The sequence below is a fragment of the Manacus candei genome, unplaced genomic scaffold (assembly GCF_025592945.1).
Source record: "Manacus candei isolate 608988 ecotype Guabito, Panama unplaced genomic scaffold, ASM2559294v1 h1tg000028l, whole genome shotgun sequence".
In the NCBI taxonomy this organism is placed as follows: domain Eukaryota; kingdom Metazoa; phylum Chordata; class Aves; order Passeriformes; family Pipridae; genus Manacus; species Manacus candei.
The window spans coordinates 21,872,792-21,891,754 of NW_026138076.1; the positions used below are offsets into that span (position 1 = coordinate 21,872,792).

Consider the following 18,963-nt stretch of genomic DNA (forward strand, 5'->3'; position numbering starts at 1 on the left):
CAGTTCATACATGCGTATGTACAAGTACAGTTTTTCTTTCTTTGAGAATGGCTGACTTTACATTTGCAGAAATGGAAAGTCATTCTTGGTTAGGAGATTGTTGAAGTAGTGGTGACCAATTTCTCGGTTAGTGACAATTTCAGCATGAAGAAGTACATGATTCAACCTAGAACTGTGTACTGAAGACTTTGATATAACTTTTCCAATTAGATAAGAAAATGGAGAAAAGTGTCAAGCTTATTGCTGCTTTGACAAAAAGTACTTATGTAGGTACACAGAAAATGATTTTGTGTAAATGTATGTATACAAATAACTTACATTGTGAGAATAGGTATTAGAAATCAAGTCACCTTAAGCACACCACTGTAATATAGCACATTATGTGCACAGTATTTTACAAGTAGATAATAAAAATGTATTTTTGTTTCCTTTTTCTGCAGCTTCTTTTGCTAGGAACTTATACTAAAGGAAGGGGAAAACACAAAAGAAAACTGGGGCATAGTTTTCTGTTTGTGAGATCTGAAAAATGTAGATTTCACTTTCTTTTATTATTTTTTAAAAAAGGTTTTAAGAAAAATTATAAGACTAAAAATGACATCTAAAGGTCATATAGTCCTTTTATGACCTTAGGGAAATGAAGGGTAGCAATATCTAAAGGCATATGAATATAAGTTGGACTCTATGATCTCAGAGGCCTTTTCCAACCTAATTGATTCTGTGTGAATATTGCAATGGCAAATACTGCAACAATAAGTACTGCATGAGTCTGTCACCTAAGTGGAAGTTCGGGAAAACTGAAGTTCAGAAGAGCGGAGCTGATGAGGTAGGGACTGTGCAGTGTTATCCCAAGCTACTTGTTTGCTTTTTACCTCAAAGGAACTGAACATTGTGACCTAGTGAAGTATGGAGTTACCGTAACCATTACAGTTCTGTGCTTACTTGGTTTGAGAATTCTACCCCTGGAAAACAAAAAAGAAGAAAAAAGGTAAAACTGATTTAAGAAGTAGGATTGATACCGAACCATGATTACTCCCATCATGCAGTGAAGATGTTGTGGCATGTGTATTTGTGACTGGACTAGCATGAGCAGTGTGGGTACAAATCACTTGAATCAGGAAAGATGAATCATTCCTTGGAATGTGCCATGTAGATATACCTAATATAATAAATTATATCTAATCTCCCCAAGGGTCCATTTATGCAAAGTGCAAAACTAATATGTAATGCTCCTCTTTAGTATATATTAAGAAATACAAACTGATGTTTTCCTTACATTTCATTAAATTATTTATTATTTTTAGAATGAAAATATGTCTCTCAGGGAAGTTCAAAAAAAGGCTTCCTGGTTTTTCTTAAAATTTATTCCAGTGTGATTACAAAGTAGGTAATTTAATGGTTGAAGCCAAAGAGCATACTATATTTCCTGAAAATTATCTCTTCATTACTTAGAGTTTTCTTTTTCTGGATGCCATAATCAAGATCTGTGATGGCTTCTGCAGAATATCATTCCAAGAAAGTTGTTAATGAAGATACAAATGAGAGTAACGATGATATGGACGGTGTGTGTAGTGACAGTGAGAAAATGGGCTTCATTGCAGCAAAGGAAGATGAAGACAGAGAGAGTACAATTGACATTGATGAAGAGGATAAGATCAGTGACAAAGTGGAAGCAGCTGTTTTGCGGATGCTTAAAAAAGAGGTAGATAGAGAAAAAGAAGTCAACAACATAGATTACAGTCGCATTGAAGAAGAGAAACAGGAAGCATCACAAACTGAAGATGAAGATTTCAGAGCTGTCCAGCATGAACATGATTCTCAAAGCCATGGTGAGGAGCTGCTAATAACATATGCTCATGTCTGTTGCATTATCTTACATTTTGGCTCTTTTGTAATTAATTGATGAGTTAAGGTTATATGGTTCTATCAATAACCATGTATGTGATTATTTTAGGAATGAGAAAATGTGAATTTCTGAAGAAGTTGAGGATACACATTTGGGCATCCCTATCAAAGGCTAAGTAAGTACCATGGGGTTCATGGGAAAAAAATGCAATAAATGGTAATAGAAATAGTTTCTTTGAACTAAGTAGACATCACAGTGTAGTACCCCTTAGAGAAAGGAGCTATGTTCTTGTCACCTAGGTTTGTGGAAAACCAGGAGACCTAAGGCATGCTTAGGATTTCATACTTCCTCTAGCCACATGAAGGAAGATTCCTAGTATAATAGAAAGTCTGCCCAAAGAGTAGGGATTGTCTGCATGTTTGGGAACTGATCTACAATTTTAACTATTGCAATTTATTTTTTTTTCAAATTCTTTGTCATGCTTTTTTGAGAATTTTTCCTCACATGTTTTAAGGCTACTACTTTTACAGTATCTAAAACAGTTTGCCTACAAAATTTTCCTTTTCATTTATACCTTCTATAGTTTTGCATGTCAGTTCTCATGCATGATCTTCTGCTTCTCCAGATTTGGTTTCCTTTCCCTGCTTGATATGGGAAAGGAATTACCAGTAGTGACACTCACATTGCCGTTGAAGTGTCTCCTCTGCATTCTTGAGCTCACCTAAGAGATTAATATTAAATAAAGGCAGACAAATGTGTAAGAAGTCTGCATACTTTTTGTTCGTGGAAGGCTACTCATTGCATCAGATAGCAAACTGGGACTGTGAATCAAAAGCTGTTATCTCAATCAGAAAGGAAAGCTAGGTCTTCTCAGGTGTGGGACTAAGGTGAGTATCCAGCATTTTTGACAGCCTTGAAGAAAACAAGCACGTTTTTACTATTAGAGTATATTCTCCCACTACGCATTAACACTGTAATATATAATAAACAGTGTCGTATGTAATAGGCAAACATGAAAGCAGAGAAGCTTTAGCAGAAGAGCTTGCCGTTTCCTCATCTGGCCCTACAAAAGTTATTCTGACTGCATGAATCCAACATCATGTTGCTGGATTTTCATGGATTTTTAAGGAACTGAAGAATACATTCAATTCCTAGGATATATTAAAAACTAAGGTTTATACTTACCATCTTCAGATGCAAGGGATTTGTTTAAATTTTGACCTAAGACTCATTAATGAAAATTTTATCAACTCTCATAGTTATCTGAAATAGGAACTGGATGAAGAATTTTTTAATTCTTTGGTCTCTTGAAGTAATGGATTGTGGTTGGACTCTCTTGCTGTTTACGTGTTTTTCTGCAATAGACATTCCTTGGATAAGGGAGGTAGTCGTCATTGTCGTGATAGTTGCTATTTTTAGCTAAAGCTCAGGCAGGAAGGCTCTCAAAATATACCTTGTTATTACTTCCTGTGGGGTATTTCTTTTAGAACAGATAATGCTTCCTGCATAAGCAGGCATGGACAAAGGGTGGTATATAAGTCACAAAAACCTCAGATGCTACAAAAGTATCTGGAATTGTAAAGGAGACAATTTCTAATACATTCAGTAACTGAAAGGATTGCAAGCTATTTAGGAGTTAGATCCAAGAAAGTTGATTTGCTATTGATTTTATTTATACATTTAATGTTTAATGTATTAGTAAGAAAATTTCTTCTGTCTCATGTCCCCAACTTTTCTTGCAGTAATGTTAGGTACATGTTTTGTGTTTTTCTTTCAGGTATGTCAGTCTGTTAAAAGACTTTGTTGAGTCTGAATTCTTTGTAATAGATGGGGATTCCTTACTACTTATGTTTATAGATAAGAAAACACAATATCTAAACTTCTTCTACCAAATTGAATGCTTTTTGCATGATTTCGCTGAAAAAGGAGCAAAATACGTCATTACTTTCTTCAAGGTACTGAATAAATAACATTTTTTTTCTGTTTAAACCACTGCATTCCTTTTAAACCAACTGCTTGATTCTAATCAGTCTGAGGAATCCGTTCATTGTGTCAACAAATGTAACTGAATAATTTCATTGTGTTTATTTCCCACAGGATGCAGAGCAGATGTTCTTTCAGTATCCTCATTTTCTTTTCTTACGTACTGCATTAATAGAACACCTGAGGCATAATACAAGCATAACTGTTCATACAGAATTTTCCAATTGTTTATCATCCAAATGGGAGATGTTCCTGAAGCAAAGCTATCCTTACTTCATCATCGTATCTGACACAGGACTGAGCTCTCGCCAAACAGACTTTTTATCTATTTTAATTGCTCATTCATTGTCAAAGAAAATCAATGTTGTGCTTGCTTCAGGACAGGAGTATGATCTTCTTAGAGTTTATGGATATCACGTTCAAAGTTTATATAAACACAGATCATTTTTTCAAATGGTAAGCTACACTACTTTGTTGTTGGTTTGCAATAACAGTGTTAGTTTGAATTAGAAGATTTAAATAAAATATCTCAATATGAGTATTTTAATTTACATATTAATATTATAAAGAATTGATATGTGACTTGTTTTCTTTAATCTACTGGTCTCAAAATCACTAACAGGTAAACTTTGTGATTGGTGGCAAATTCGTACCCTGTTCTCTATAGTCTCATTTCACATCCTTTTTCACTTTCTATATGATAGTCCCTAATATAGCCTTTCCCTTATCTTCACTATCACTTGTCTTAGTTGACTTATAATATGCCAGAGGAAGACTAGTGTTTAAGCCAGTGATGTGATTTTTAAAATTCTAGTCAGTTTTTTCTTGGAGGTTGAGGATTTGCTTATATCTTAATGGTTTCTGTCTGTGCCTAGTAGTCCCTAATGCATTGTATCTATTGACTTTTGCATATAACTTTGACTTCTTAGTATGAACAAGATCTGCGATGTGCCTGTGAAAACCTAGTCAGGTACAAACAACCATTGATCCATCTATATGAACATCTCAAGCTGAACCTGAAAAGCATACAAAAAGAGGTAATTTGACCTCTTTGATCCTTTTTCTTTTTTTTTTCTCTTTTTGTTGACTGTCTTCCTTCATTCCTTTACCTGAAATTATTTTCTAACCAGAACTAGGAGCTCTCTGCCTTATCCTGAAGTGATGCCCTAAGTCTGAGAAGGTCTTCTCTGTGGCCACTCTTCTTCACAGCAGCTTGAAACTGTTCTTTCTTTCAAGTTCACTATAGTAGCATGATTCAGCTGAAAGCTGATCAGTGGGATGCCACTAAAGGGATGTTTCTGTCTCAGCAAACGCCTTGTCTTGAAGAAGATAGAAACCATTTAGCATGAAACACCATTAGCACTGGGGGGGTGCAGCTACTACCCTCTGGAGGCACTGTGGCCGTTGCCCCATCCCCATGGCAGCAGCAGTGGGCCAGAGTAAGTGCTGCTGCCAGCAGCAACCTCTTCTGTAGGGATGTGTCTCAAAATCTAAACCTCACTATTGCAGCTGCTCAGATTTGCACACTCAGTTGACTATTCATGATCTGGGAATTTTTTTCAAGAGCTAGACTAGAGTTGTAAGGTCTGTGCTTGCATGATTAAGCAGTGGTTCTACGATATTTTAACTTCAAAAAATTGCTATTTCTATGGTTACATAGACACATTTAATGCCTAATATACTCCTGCCATTTTCCTGAGCATAAAGTTACACTGCTGTGTTGTGAGCCTACTTCTGCTCCCTCAGAGGACAACAGCAAGGCTTCCTTGGACTTCAGTGGGAATGATACTAGTCTAACAAGGTGAATTTTTAGTCCAGAAAAATATGGTGTTACTCAGAAAGCATTTTAAAGCCCAGCTACTGCCAATATTTTTTAATTATAATTATCTTTTCTGAGGCACAGTCAGGAATTGAATACTCCAGGAGCAGAACCACATCAGGGTGCAGGAAGGGCAGATGGCTGCTCACTTAGGGCTGGGGCCATGGGAGGTTACCTGGGAGGGCAGGGCAGGGCCTCGGAGCCATGGCCTATCCCACTGCCCCAGGCAAGAGCAGGACAGCTGGGGGACCTCTGCAACCCTGGGCATCAGGCTGGGATGGGCTGAGGCCAGAGCAGGTTGTCAGCCTGCAGGGCTGTGGGGAGCTAGAGGCCAGCACTGCTGCTACATTGCTGGGGCAGGACTGACAGCCTGAAAGGGGCTGAGGTAGGACCCAGGGCAGGTGGGAGGAGGTCGCAGGGGTCAGGCAGGTACAGTCAGGGCTGTTGGTGCCCTCAGCGACATGGCAAAAAGGGGAAATTTTTACTAATGATTGTGCCCACTTTTTCTTCTGCAGATTTTTATCCATTTTTTTCCCTTCTTTGATGAAACTCTGTACAGAATAGGAATAGTCTTTTTTCTTTGTAATTTTTATTATGGTGATAATTTATGCTATTCATAACGTTATGACTACAGGTTTGCCAGGCTATCCATTTGTTGAAACAACTGTGGCCTGAAGGATCTGATATTCGCCGTGTGGTCTGTGTTCTTGCTTGTGCTGTGGGATTAAAAATATACAGCAGCATGCTGGGAAATGCAGATACTCCTATGGGAGCAAACAGAATGCAATCAGCAAGAGTAAGAATTTCGTGAATATCTTCTCAACATGGTAACCCTAAGCATTTTGCTAAGAGGAGAGATGGCTGTCCTTCTAGATAAAAAGCTGAAGAGAGGCCCAGATTCCTCCTTTGTGATTACACTAAATGGTTTGGGTCAAATAATTGCTATGGCCACAGCTTTTCAAAGGGGCATGGTCTCTTTGTGGGTGGCACTGGCCCCCCTGTCACAGTGGCTGTTTCTGGGAAAAGTTTTACCTTAGGAACAATTACTTTCATAGAAAGTTTTATCTTAAGAAGGTAGTTGCACTCATTATTTTTCTTTTCCTAACATTCAGTGCTATACTAGCTTTCACAGAAGAATATGCTTTTCCTCAAGTTAGCGAGACATTTCAGTATAAAGGTTTCTTTCTATGTGTGGTCATTTTTGTGACCATACTACGAGCCTTGTATTTTCATCAAGTTAACACAGATGCAATATATCAGTAATATTTTATTAGAGACGTATTCAGTAGACTAGAGGATAGCTACAAGTAGTTAGTTAGCAGAGCTCAATTTCCGTACTGAGTTTTGCAGTGCAGTTGAGGAAAGAACATAGGCCTATATCTAGATATTAACTTTTCCTCTTAAAATCATAACATTTCTAGCCAGACAAACTGAAAATTGTTTTCAAGTTTTGTCTTGGTTTTCATAGTCATATTCCTCTTTGGAATTTTTTTTTTTTAACATTAGAACTGTTCTGCATCTACCAGCACTACAAGAATGTTCATTTTCAACTAAGTGTGGCTACAAGTAGTTAAAATGGTCAAATAGATCTAAATTATTAGCTGCTTTAACAAAGTGCATACCACTGAATTAAGTAGTGGTGAACACAATTATTCTACTGAAGGATGTGGTCAACTTTTTATCTGTCATCTCTCAACAGAGAAGAAGTAAACACCTATCTCCTGAAGAAGCAGCTGACCTGTGCAGAATGCAATGTCTCACAGTGACTTTTCTTCTTCATATGCCTCTTTTACAGAGAGCTCAGATTAGGGACATGAAATCCTACTGGACAAAGCAAGTTTTACCACTGTTAAAAATGGTATGTGTAGCACTGTCTTAACTTCCTCTGACATAGGGTGCAACTGTAATTTCAGTTTTCATTTTCCTTTATATCCTGCTTCAGTCATCTGATGAGATTAAAGAACGTAATGTACCCACTGGAAACAAACCCTTTGTTTGTTTCTGAGGCTGAGATACTGAATGCCTTCTTTGCTTCAGTTTTCACTGTCAAGGCCTGCCCTCAGAAATACCTGACCTAATTGACCATGAAAAAAATCTGGAGGAATGAAGACTTTTCCGTGGTTGAGGAGGTTTGGCTTAGGCACCATTTAGTCAAACTTGACATCCGCAAGTCCATGTACCATGATGGGATGTACCCACAAGTGCTGAAGGAACAGGCAGACATCATTGCTAGACCACTCTCAATCATCTTTGAAAGGTCATGGTGGTCTGGAGAAGACTGGAGGAAAGCAAGTGTCACCTCAGTCTTCAAAAAGGGCAAGAAGGAGTACCTAGGGAACTACAGGCCAATCAGCCTCACCTCAGTCTCTGGAAAGGTGATGGAACAACTTATCCTGGAGGTCATCTCTATGCATGTGGAAGACAAGAATAGGATCAGAACTAGTCAGCATGGATTGGATTCATCAAAGGGATTCATCATGCTTAACCAACCTGATTGCCTTCTGTGATGAAACAACTGTCTGGATAGATGAAGGGAGAGCAGTGGATGTTGTTTACTTGGACTTCAGCAAGGCTTTGACACTGTCTCCCATGACATCCTCCTAGGCCAGCATGGAAAGTGTAGGTTGAATGAGTGGAAAGTGAGGTTGATTGAAAACTGGCTGAAGAGCAGTTGGTTGTGGTCAGAGGTTGTGGTAGTGGAACAGAGTCTAGTTGGAGGCCTATCACTAGGGGTGTCTCTCAAGGTTCAATACTGGCCGCAGTATTGTTTAACTTATTCATCAGTGACTTGGATAAAGGGGCAGATGCCTCCTCAGCAAGTTCACTGATGACACAAAGCTGGGAGGAGTCGCTGATACCCCAGAGGGCTGTGCAGCCCATTAGAGGGACTTCAACAGGTTGGAAATGGGCAGAGAAGAATTGTCTGAAGTTGAACAAAGACAAAGGCAGGGTCCGACATCTGGGGAAGAATAACCCCAGGCACCAGTACAGGCTGGGGGATGAGCTGCTGGGAAGCAGCTCTGCAGAGAAGGACCTGGCAGTCCTGGTGGACAGCAAGCTGTCCACGAGCCAGCAGTGTGCCCTTGTGGCTAAGAAGGGCAATGGTATCCTGGAGTGCATTAGGAAGAGCGTTGCCAGCAGGTTGCGGGAAGTGATCCTGCCCCTCTACTCAGCACTGCATTTGTACATGTATGTGTACTGCTCCTCAATACAAGAGAGGCATGGAGTTCCTGGAGCAGGTACAGTGGAGGGTGATAAAGATGATTAGGGGGCTGGAGCATATCTCTTAAGAGGACAAGCTGAGGGAGCTGTGCCTGTTGAGCCTTGAGAAGAGACAACTAAAAGGAGACCTTATTAAAGTCTGTAAGTATCTGAAGGGAGGGTGTCAAGAGGATGGAGTCAGGCTCTTCTTGGTGTTGCCAAACAATAGGACACAAGGCAATGGGTAGAAACTGATGTACAGGAAGTTCCACCTGAATATGAGGAAGAACTTTACTGTGTGATCAAGCACGTATTGCCCAGAGAGGTTGTGGAGTCTGCCTCACTGGACATATTCAAGAACTGTCTGGACACAATTCCTGTGCAATGTACTCTAGGATGACTCTGCTTGAGCAGGGAGGTTGGACCAGATGACCCACTGCGTTCCTTCCAACCTGACCCATTCTGTGATTCTGTGAAACCATACCTGGTTCAGGAATCTTGTGAGCCACAAATGAGTGCGGCTAGGAGAATGGTTGGGGCAAGATCTCAGTAGTTGACCTCTTCTTGGACATCTGCATTTAGTCAGTGTTACTCTTAGCGTACTGGGCTAAATGGATTTTTTAGTCTCATCCAGTACGGTAAGTTTGATGTTAGACTGTTTTGTTGTTTAAAGTTGGTTATTGCAATGAAGGAGAACCGTGAAAGCAGTTTTCTGATCACAGAGAAGTCAAGTAACAATGTGGTTTTTTTCGTGTCAGTAAATCTGTGGTAGTTAACCTTCCTTTGGAGATGCTTTGATACCTCCACATGTAAAGGTGCTCCATAAGAATTAATTGTTTGCTTTATTTTTAACAGCAACAGTTGTGTATGCATTTTGCTCTGGTACAGCTATGTGATACAAACGATTGGAAATTGGATTTAACTTACCTGCCTGATTTAAATGATGATTCGCTGCTCATAAATCTTGCACATTACTATGAGGTCGAATACACTAAAGGTATTTATCATTGTTGAACAGTTTACTTTCTTATATTTTTTACTTTATTAAGCTGCAAAATGGGAATAAAACTACTTGTATGGGCAGAAATGAGCATAATTTTCTAATGACCCATAGAGCAATGGATACATTTTATGGAATAATAAGGAAACATTTTTTCTGTAACCAAGTTCAGAAAATCACATGTGCAAGTGTCTTATACCAGTACTCATTCAGAATACTTTATCATATCATATCTTTGATGTACCACCTGTACTAATACATAAAAGAGTGATATAACATAGGCGGCAAGAGTTCTGGGTCACTATTATTGGGTATTCTCAATTCTGTTTGTTTTTTAGCCAGTTTTTTATTAATTTTGTCTTAGTGCAACACAGTCAGAAACTAGATTCAATCCCTACTGTCACTGTGACATTGAATAATACTTTAATTTCAGATGAGATTGATTCAGACGAGGTCACATATTGTCTTAAACATACAGTAATTTGGGAGCTGGAGCTTTATGAACACCATCAGATGTGTTAAGATTAGCAAAAGAAGTTACCAAAGCTTACAGAAAAAGAAAATACGGAAAAAGATTTGTAGCAAATGTTCTTTCAGAGTAACTGCTTGTTGGTAATCCTCTGCCATGAGTCTGTCTGTGTGGTAGTAAACCAGAACACTTTATAAATCTAGTTACAAGAGGTCCTGTATGTACCTCAGTAAAGCAAGTGTAGAGGAATTTTTAAAGAAAATATAAATTAGGAACACAAAACATTTATTTTTATAATGATACCTATTATTGGGCACTAAAAAAAATTATCAATTCAAGATTCTACCTTGCAGGAGGCAAAGGTCAGAGAAACTCTTCTTTAGCAGTAGAGCTTGCAGACTTTCACAGACAGTCTAAATCTGTTTTTTTTTTTCCAAAACACGTATTCTCAGTACATTTCCCTATTTACACTCTGGGCTATTAAAAACTGTGAACGTACAACATTCTGTTCTAATTTGTTCTAGTGACTAAAGCCCTTGTATAAAAGTGAAGTTTTTGTGCCTGACGCCGCATAGGTAAATAGATAGGTTCAGTTCGAGTAAACTCAATTTTAAAGCAACTTCCCTCCCCCACCTTTCCTTTGCAGGATTAGAGTTCCAAAAGGATTTGGGGAAAAAAATGGAGAATGACTACCAATTTTTATGGGACGCTGTAAAAAAATTGGCAGTGAAATACAGTTTTGGAGATGCTTTCCCAATACGAAAAACATCCCAAGTATTTCTTGAACAGGAGCAGACATTATTTAGAGGTACTGGCAACTCCACACATTAATTTTAAAAGCATGATCCTCATTGGTATCACTGAAAGTGCTAGGAGTGTTGGTCTGATTTTATTGTGATCGCAAATTCATCCATGCTTCATGGATCTTCTCCATCCTTCCAACCCACGAGCAAAACTTGCAGCTGATGCAAAAAGAAGTCTGATGTGGCCTTATGGGTGAAGTTCTGACTCCACTGTGGACAGCACAAGTATTGTTATTAACTTCATGGGGAATTGGGTTTAGTTCCGCGACTACTAGCCCAAATCTCTTGTATGTATTGTAAAAAACGTTATGAGTAGTGTAATACAAGTAGTAGTAGTAAAAAAACATATTAAGTACTCATATTTAAAGTAATGATTATGCTGCAGAAAGACTGTCTCTGAGGAACATCTTTGACATATTGACATGTTATGCAGATATTTGGCATGGAATCAGCAAATTAAGTGGAATATAGAACTGTTACCTTAATGGTAGAGAGTCCAGCCATCACTGTAGCTCACACTGCAATTCTTGATGGTTTTAGAAGTATGAGTTGTCCATAAGTGTCTTAAATTACACCATCATCCTGTAGCCCATAATTGGGGAAATGCATGATTGGCTCAGGGATGGTTTTCTTCCCTCACATACAAGACTTGTTCTGAATATCTGAAAGGATTAGGTAGAATTTTTTGCCTGATATCTGACATTTCTTGAGAACCAGCTTGTAACAGCCTTAAAATATTTGTTTTAAACTTAAGAAATTGTATAAATCTTTAGAAGAGACAGTTCATAAAAAAGTCAGTAAAGGCTGGAATTCTGCTTAAATTTGTGAGCATTCTTCAGCTGGTTTCAAAGATTTCAAGTGGGTAAAGTGGGATCTAGTGGGCAAAAAAGTTTCTTTGTTTTCTGTGTGATATTAGCGCATCTTTTGGCAATTGTATTGCCTATTTCTGTATCTCCTTTGGCTGAAGACCGAAAATGTGGCTAGACTTCAAATGTGCCAAGGATACACAATGTTACTTGTAGTCTTTAGTCATCCAACGTAAGTGCGGTTTGAAAGTCCGTATTTAGGAGACTGTGATCTTTATGGAACCAGTGCAGAAACACAAATGCGTGTGAGATGGGATTGGTTGTAGCATTCAGAAAGTAGCACAGGTGTCTAAAATGGGTCAGGAGAACAACTACTTGAAAGCAATATTGATGTCTGCTACACTCTTCTTTCCACGGTTGAGAAGAAAAAAGAAAAGTGGAACTAGTGAACTGCTGATTACTTTTAGTAAATTTTAATTTACAGAATTTAATTTATAATGTAACTTGACAGAATTTTTAAGAATGATATGCAATTATATATATTCTTAATTAAACAATATTTTTTTTACACTGTTAAGTCTGTGAAGAAGAAATTCCTAACATTGGACTAATCCCAGTGAAATCTGATCTTGTTCAAGATTATGTTGGAGATGTTTTGAAAGACCTACCTGTTTTAAAAAGGTACCTATATGGGTTTTTTTCTAATGAAATAACATTATATGGGCTGATTTTCTACTCCCCTGCACTTTGCATCCATATTATGCTAAATTTTTACAAATGTAGAAATGTTTTTCATTATACCTGGGTAAAATGTCACATACATGTTTACGTGTATTGGTATAAATATTAACAGAAAATTCAGAACAAGAATGGTTAAGAGTAAATATATCCATATTTTCTCATACTGTTATTTGTTTGCATTATAGTCTTTGTTAGTCTACATTCTGGAACTGTTTTTCTAAATGTAAAATTTGTGTTTGAAAGGCCTTATCATAATTTGCAAGGCTCATATTGATTTCAGGAAAAGAAAAACATTAAATAAAAATACTGAAAAAAGTAAGAAGAAGTTATCCTACATTTGCTCTGCTATTTGTGGAAGTGGGTTTTGTGTTATGTAATGAGTATTTTATAGTCGTGTGAATTATGTAGTTACATTTCATTCTGTGATTAATCTGTATGAAAATAAATGCAAAAATGGTGTTTTACTTTGTTAGTATTTCTTTATGAAAAATTGAGGCTATCTTAACAGACTATATTTGGGATAGAATTAAACCCTTTGTTGTTTTTCTGCACAGTAAAACTGTGTTTTGATAAAGACCCAATTTTCAAATGTTTCATGAGAGAAGCTAGAAAACCATTTTAATTTCTGCTCTATTTCATATTTATATATTTCAGCAATGACCCTGCAATTACTTCACTTATTAAATACAAGGAATTCGATGAACGTCGTCACTGGCATTCTGATAGACCTTTGACTGAGGAATATGAGCGAGTGCCATGCAATGCTGATGGTAAGAATAACTAACACAAAACCCATGGGTCTGTATTGGACAGAACATTATTGTAAAGGTTATCATGGTTTTGCAGAAGGACTTCTCATTTCAGAAAACATTTGCAGCTGTACAAATACCTGCCAAACTGGAGCTACTGCAGTAGCCAAATTACACGTAAACTGATACAACGGTACATCATGTGCATGAATTTTGTATTATCTTAAATTGGTCTGAATATAACAGAATGAGCACCCATGGTCAGATGTTCATCATACATTCCCGTTTGTCTGCAAAATGCTTCACAGATTTATACAAACTATGTACATATGAAGTTTAAATATATAGTTAGGATAATGGTTAGTGAGCACATTCACGTACATGGAAAATCTGCCCAGATGGTTGCACAGTGCATGCATAGCCAATCGTATCTTTTGAGAACAGAATTAAAATAAGAAGTAAAAGAAGTGGTTGTGGTTTAACCCCATCCGGCAACTAAGCACCCCAAAGCCACTCACTTACTTCCCTCAGCTGCAGCAGGATGGGGGAGAGAATCAGAAAGGTGAAAGTGACAAAACTCATGGGTTGATATAAAGACTGTTTAATACGTAAAGCAAAGGCCACATGTACAAGCAATGCAAAACAAGGAATTAATTCACTCTTTCCGATGGGCAAGCAGGTGCTCAGCCATCCACAGGAAAGCAGGGCTCCATCACACATAACAGTTACTTGGGAAGACAAGTTTCATTGCTCCAAACATCTACCCATTCCTTCTTCTTTCCCCAAATTTTATTGCTGAGCATGACACCATATGGTAGGGAATCTCCCACTGGTCAGTTTGGATCAGCTATCGCAGCTGTGTTCCCTCTCAACTTCTTGTGCACCCCTAGGCCCCTCACCAGCAGAAAACGTGTTGACTCTGTGTAAGCACTGCTCAGCAATAATACACCTGATTTGAAGAAAATTAACTCTATTCCACTAAAACCAGCAAGAAGTAAATTTAAGTTTGTATTATTCTTGATATTACACATTATAATTTCCTATTAAGTTCTTTCCAGTTTGCAATACTACTGAAAACAAGCCTTGGACTTAGCTTGGAACTTAGGTTGGCAAATTTACATGAAATTAACTATACAATACTGTATGTAGCAGGAAGTACTCAAAAATTTCTCTCAAAGATATTTCTATCATCAATAGCATCATACGGTGAATGAAATTGTGAAAAACCTACCAGAAGTTGAGAATTCATGGGTTACTGTTGGTGCTTCTAAGGTTGATTATGGTTTTTATTCCGTGACTTAGAAATACTGTTTCCTGAGTGGGTATTTGTATTACTTGACCTATGAAACCAAAATTCCATCTCCTCCTGTTTTTGACTGGATGATTTTTTGCATTCTGTACACTGTGATTTCAGTGGGAAGTTTGGAGAGCATCCCCTGCAGAACAGTATCTAGAGCACCTTCCATAATGTTGAAGGTTTATGACCAATCCATGCGTGCCTTGCATGAATATTCTTATCTATTGAGATAAGTCTTCACACTCAGAAGCAGACTCATCATTTTGATTTTAGGACAGAAAAAGACAGATGCTTGAGTGTGGAAGCATTCATGTGCTCAGTTCAGAATCTTCCATTGCCTAGCATAAGTGTTCCAGCAGATTTATCTATTTACGTTCTGATGGCAGACTCTTGTTTTCTTGGGGAAGAAGTATCTTTCTGATCATTTGAATTGCCTTCAGAAGACACCTTTCTATTTTCATAGACTCAAACAGTAATAATTTCCAGACATCCTGTTTTTTAAGTTTTCCAATATTTTTAACGTGCATCTAAAGTAGTTTAAATTTGGGTCTATTGCCTGTCTCTCAGATAGACCAAAATACTGTTGGATTTCAGTGAGTTTTAGTAGCCAACCTTTTTCAACATGAGATTTTGTCTTTTAGGTCAATTAGGAGTTTTTTTAGGAAATTTGTCAATTACCCAGCTATCTTTGGTTGGTAACAGATTAGTCTGGAATCCTATCAGAGCATTTTTTAGTCAGTTATATTTGTTTGCAGCAAAATCCAAAAGTCCAAAAGAAAGAAGAGAAATACAGAAGTTACAGACTTTTCGTCACTTTTATGGAAGCACTCTGGAAGACAGCCCTTCAAAACATATTGTATATCAAGAGCATGTGTCAGAGAATGCTAATTCTGCTGTCAAAAAGGCACAAAAGAAGCACGTGAGTATATTCAAGTTGCTCTTTCCAAATATTTTTTTCTACTATCCAGGAAAAGATTTCTACTATATGAGTTCTACAGCTGAACTTTTATATTCTGAATGTACTAGTGGTTCACAATTGAAGAAATTCAAATTTTTTTTGTACTTCAAATCTAATTAGCTAATTGACAAATGTGTTTTTGTTCCCAGTTAAGAATACTGATGAGTGATTGTATTTTAACAGGCACAGGTAAAAAAAATTAATAAATATGAACTCTGTGAAGGTTAAGGGGTTTTGGCTCATGATCAGTGTTATAATGTGGAGTGAGGGAAACTGGATTTCATTAATTTAATTTTACTTTTAGAAACTTGAGAAATACTAGAAAAAAACCCATTATTAAATTACTTATTTCCTTGCACTATTTGGAAACATACTCTGTGAAAGATCCTGTAGATATTGCAATTAATCCTAGCTATGTGAACATTGTCAGACATCATAGGGTATGTAGCATGTGCTTGCATACTTGTGAACAATACTGAGCAATGGTAATTTGAGTAACATTTCATAATAACCTGTAGTATGGATTACAGATTGTGGACTGTTGCATTGCCACTAAAACTCTGTATATAAAATAACTTTAAGTAACTTTAAACTCTTAATTTTATTTAACTTACTGAAAAGCATCCAAATATGATCAGAATTACTATTAGCCATGTATAAAATGAAAGCTTGAAATTTAACTTTTAGACATTTCTTATTATATTTTTCTACATTTTTTTTCTTTTTATACTACTTGTGAAGCTTTATACTGGCTTAAAATGAAGTTTAGGGAAGGCCTTATGAGCAACATATATTGGGATTCATTATGTCTTCTTCAAAATGACTTCATTAAAAAAATTCCCAAAACACAATGCATCGTACAGATTAGTTGAAAATTGTAAAGCACCTGCTGTGATTGAGTGATTAGCTTGTTTTAGATGATGCTTGGACAGAGTGATGGTTATTTCTAAATATCTTTATTTTATTGGATAGAAAAGTAAAGTGGAAATAATTACAGAGGAAAACAACAGGCGACTAAAAGCTAAGGAAGAAGATAAAGAACAGAAGCAATGGCAAGCCTTATATATGACAACTGTAAAGGAAATAAAAGAAAACCAGACTGTTGGAATAAATAAATTGGAGAAGTTTCTCAAGACCTTTAAAAGTAAATCTGTGAAGTTCAGCATAGAAATGACAGCACTGTCTGCCTGTTTACAAGTGTGGAAGAAACACTGCAAAGAGCAAGGTATGATAGCCAAATTCACGTTCAGTAGTCAACTTCCACTTCCTTTAACCAAGACAGTGGGTGACTTTGGGCATTCTCAGCTGTAATAAAGACATGTAAATACAGCCCTGTTTCAGGAACATGAAAGGTGCTTTTAAGTGTTAACAGGCTCTGATCCCCTTTTGCAATTTCAAGATGTGAAGTATCCAATGAAATTAGATTGTAGCTGTTTCCCTGTGTTGGTTGTAAACATTGCATACATAAATAATTTTATTTAGAGATCTTTAATAATTATCTAGCATGCACAGTAAAATGTATCTATATATATCATGGATTGTTTATTTAGATGAGGTGATTAGCTTGCAGTTTGAATAATGACAATTTGCACAAGAAATCTGTGATGCCATGGTAAGTAGCCTTCTGTTTCATCAGAATTAACTTAAGTCCATACTCTCAGTCAGGAGAGTCCAAACACACACTGCTCTAAACGTGTTCAGAAGAGTTGTAAACATTGGAGTGAAATATGTTGCTAATAAGACTGAGTAACAAATTTGTGCATCAGGAAAGTAAAATGGGGGAGCTCAGTTATTGTGTAGATGTCAGAATTATGACTTCTTTTTATAGATGAGTATGCAGAAGCAGACAGAATTATTTGGGTCCTTGGTCTTCAGTGGCACTCATTGTAGAGGTGAAAGGAGTCGTCTTTGTCTAGTTGTCTTTAAATAAAATTAATCTTTTAATTGTTATAAATGTGGCTAAGGTCTGTTCTGAAAATACCTGATATCAGAATTCTCTCAGTGATACGATCAACTCTCAGATAACAGTAGGCTGCTTTTTTTTTTAAAGGAAACAAATCTAAAGATTTAAGCAAAGCTGTTCAAGTCATGAGGAGAATTCATATCCTTCTTGAAAAATATCAAGATCTCTTGGAGGAACCACATCTACGAAAGCTGACCAAATATCTAAAACTCCTTGGATTTGAGAATTTGGCATGCTCCTTGTCTGGCCAGGTAACTTTATAGTTAACTGGATCTGTAGCTGAATATTAACAGTGATTTCTTAAGCAGTGAATAATGTGTAGGACACCAATATTGAGCTTATTTTATTTTACATTGTGCCATAAGATTTGGAACTATCTAATTTTGATTCAGGTATTAATCTTCTTTAGGTTCATGTATACATTCCTCTGCTTGATGTGAGTTGTAGGTTTAGTAAGCTTCCCCTTTAGTAAATAGAACTTTATATGGCTGCAAAGATAGCCTTTGAAAGAGACATCAAGATTAATTTGCTCTAGTTATGTCCCTCTGAGGCCTTAGATGTGTCTGAGAGGTACCTGAAGTTCAGTCCATCGCATCAGCTCAGCTCCGCATGTTAAAAATAAGTGTTAAAAGCTAAGCAATGAGCAACTGCTCTTTAGCAGGTCCAAATGTGCTACTTTAGAACAGGAAATCTTTTGAGACTGTGGAGGTGGATGAAATCTATTCTGTTTGATGTTATGGTATTTCTAATCGCTTCTGAAGGAAACAGTTTCCGATACTGAATTGCTTGTCGTTATTAGCACTGCAGAGACCACCAGTAGCTACACTGAATTTGGCCTGAAGTAATTTCTCCAAGGACCGACCTTATGCTTTTCTGCCCACTGGCTGATTTAAGAGCAGTTTGATACCTTTGTGTGCAGATGGTATGTTATCAGGGAGAGGGGATGCTAGAGTGGCTCTCAGGCAGAAGAGGGAGTAGGTAGCTTCTCTTGCAAGAATATGAAGTCAATAACAAAAGGAAGGAAGATTACAGTGAACTGTAAAACCAGTATCAGTTACTTCAGTGTCCCATTTTTCAGGTGCAGTACAGTTAGGAATTTTTGGAAGCTTATTTTTGGAAACTGTTTATCTTCCTTCCTTGAGGTTCAGGACAGAGGAGAGAGAGGAAGTGAATTTTTTGTAAGAAATTTTCTCCCCTTTAAGAGTGGAAATTATTTTTCTCTTTTTCTGTGTGAACTCAACTGGTACACGATGATTACCTGTTCTTGGCTACGTAATTATTGTAAAGGTATTTGGTGTTCCAAAGAAGCTATACTACATCTTAGGAAGTAG

At 37.2% G+C, this 18,963-nt stretch overlaps 1 protein-coding gene across 1 annotated transcript in view; it reads left to right on the forward strand.

Moving 5' to 3' along the window:
- Positions 1-545: 545 nt before the first annotated feature.
- LOC127472249 (probable ATP-dependent RNA helicase DDX60) overlaps positions 546-18,963 on the forward strand; it is a 42,036-nt gene continuing 23,618 nt past the window's right edge. The window contains exons 1-15 of the mRNA XM_051790141.1: positions 546-985; positions 1,450-1,826; positions 1,952-2,018; positions 3,621-3,798; positions 3,941-4,282; positions 4,756-4,863; positions 6,280-6,441; positions 7,345-7,503; positions 9,702-9,843; positions 10,962-11,123; positions 12,503-12,605; positions 13,320-13,435; positions 15,467-15,630; positions 16,642-16,894; positions 17,720-17,883. Coding sequence (XP_051646101.1) covers positions 1,487-1,826; positions 1,952-2,018; positions 3,621-3,798; positions 3,941-4,282; positions 4,756-4,863; positions 6,280-6,441; positions 7,345-7,503; positions 9,702-9,843; positions 10,962-11,123; positions 12,503-12,605; positions 13,320-13,435; positions 15,467-15,630; positions 16,642-16,894; positions 17,720-17,883 — 2,460 coding nt within the window. The 5' untranslated portion in view covers positions 546-985; positions 1,450-1,486. The remainder of the gene's footprint in view (positions 986-1,449; positions 1,827-1,951; positions 2,019-3,620; positions 3,799-3,940; positions 4,283-4,755; positions 4,864-6,279; positions 6,442-7,344; positions 7,504-9,701; positions 9,844-10,961; positions 11,124-12,502; positions 12,606-13,319; positions 13,436-15,466; positions 15,631-16,641; positions 16,895-17,719; positions 17,884-18,963) is intronic.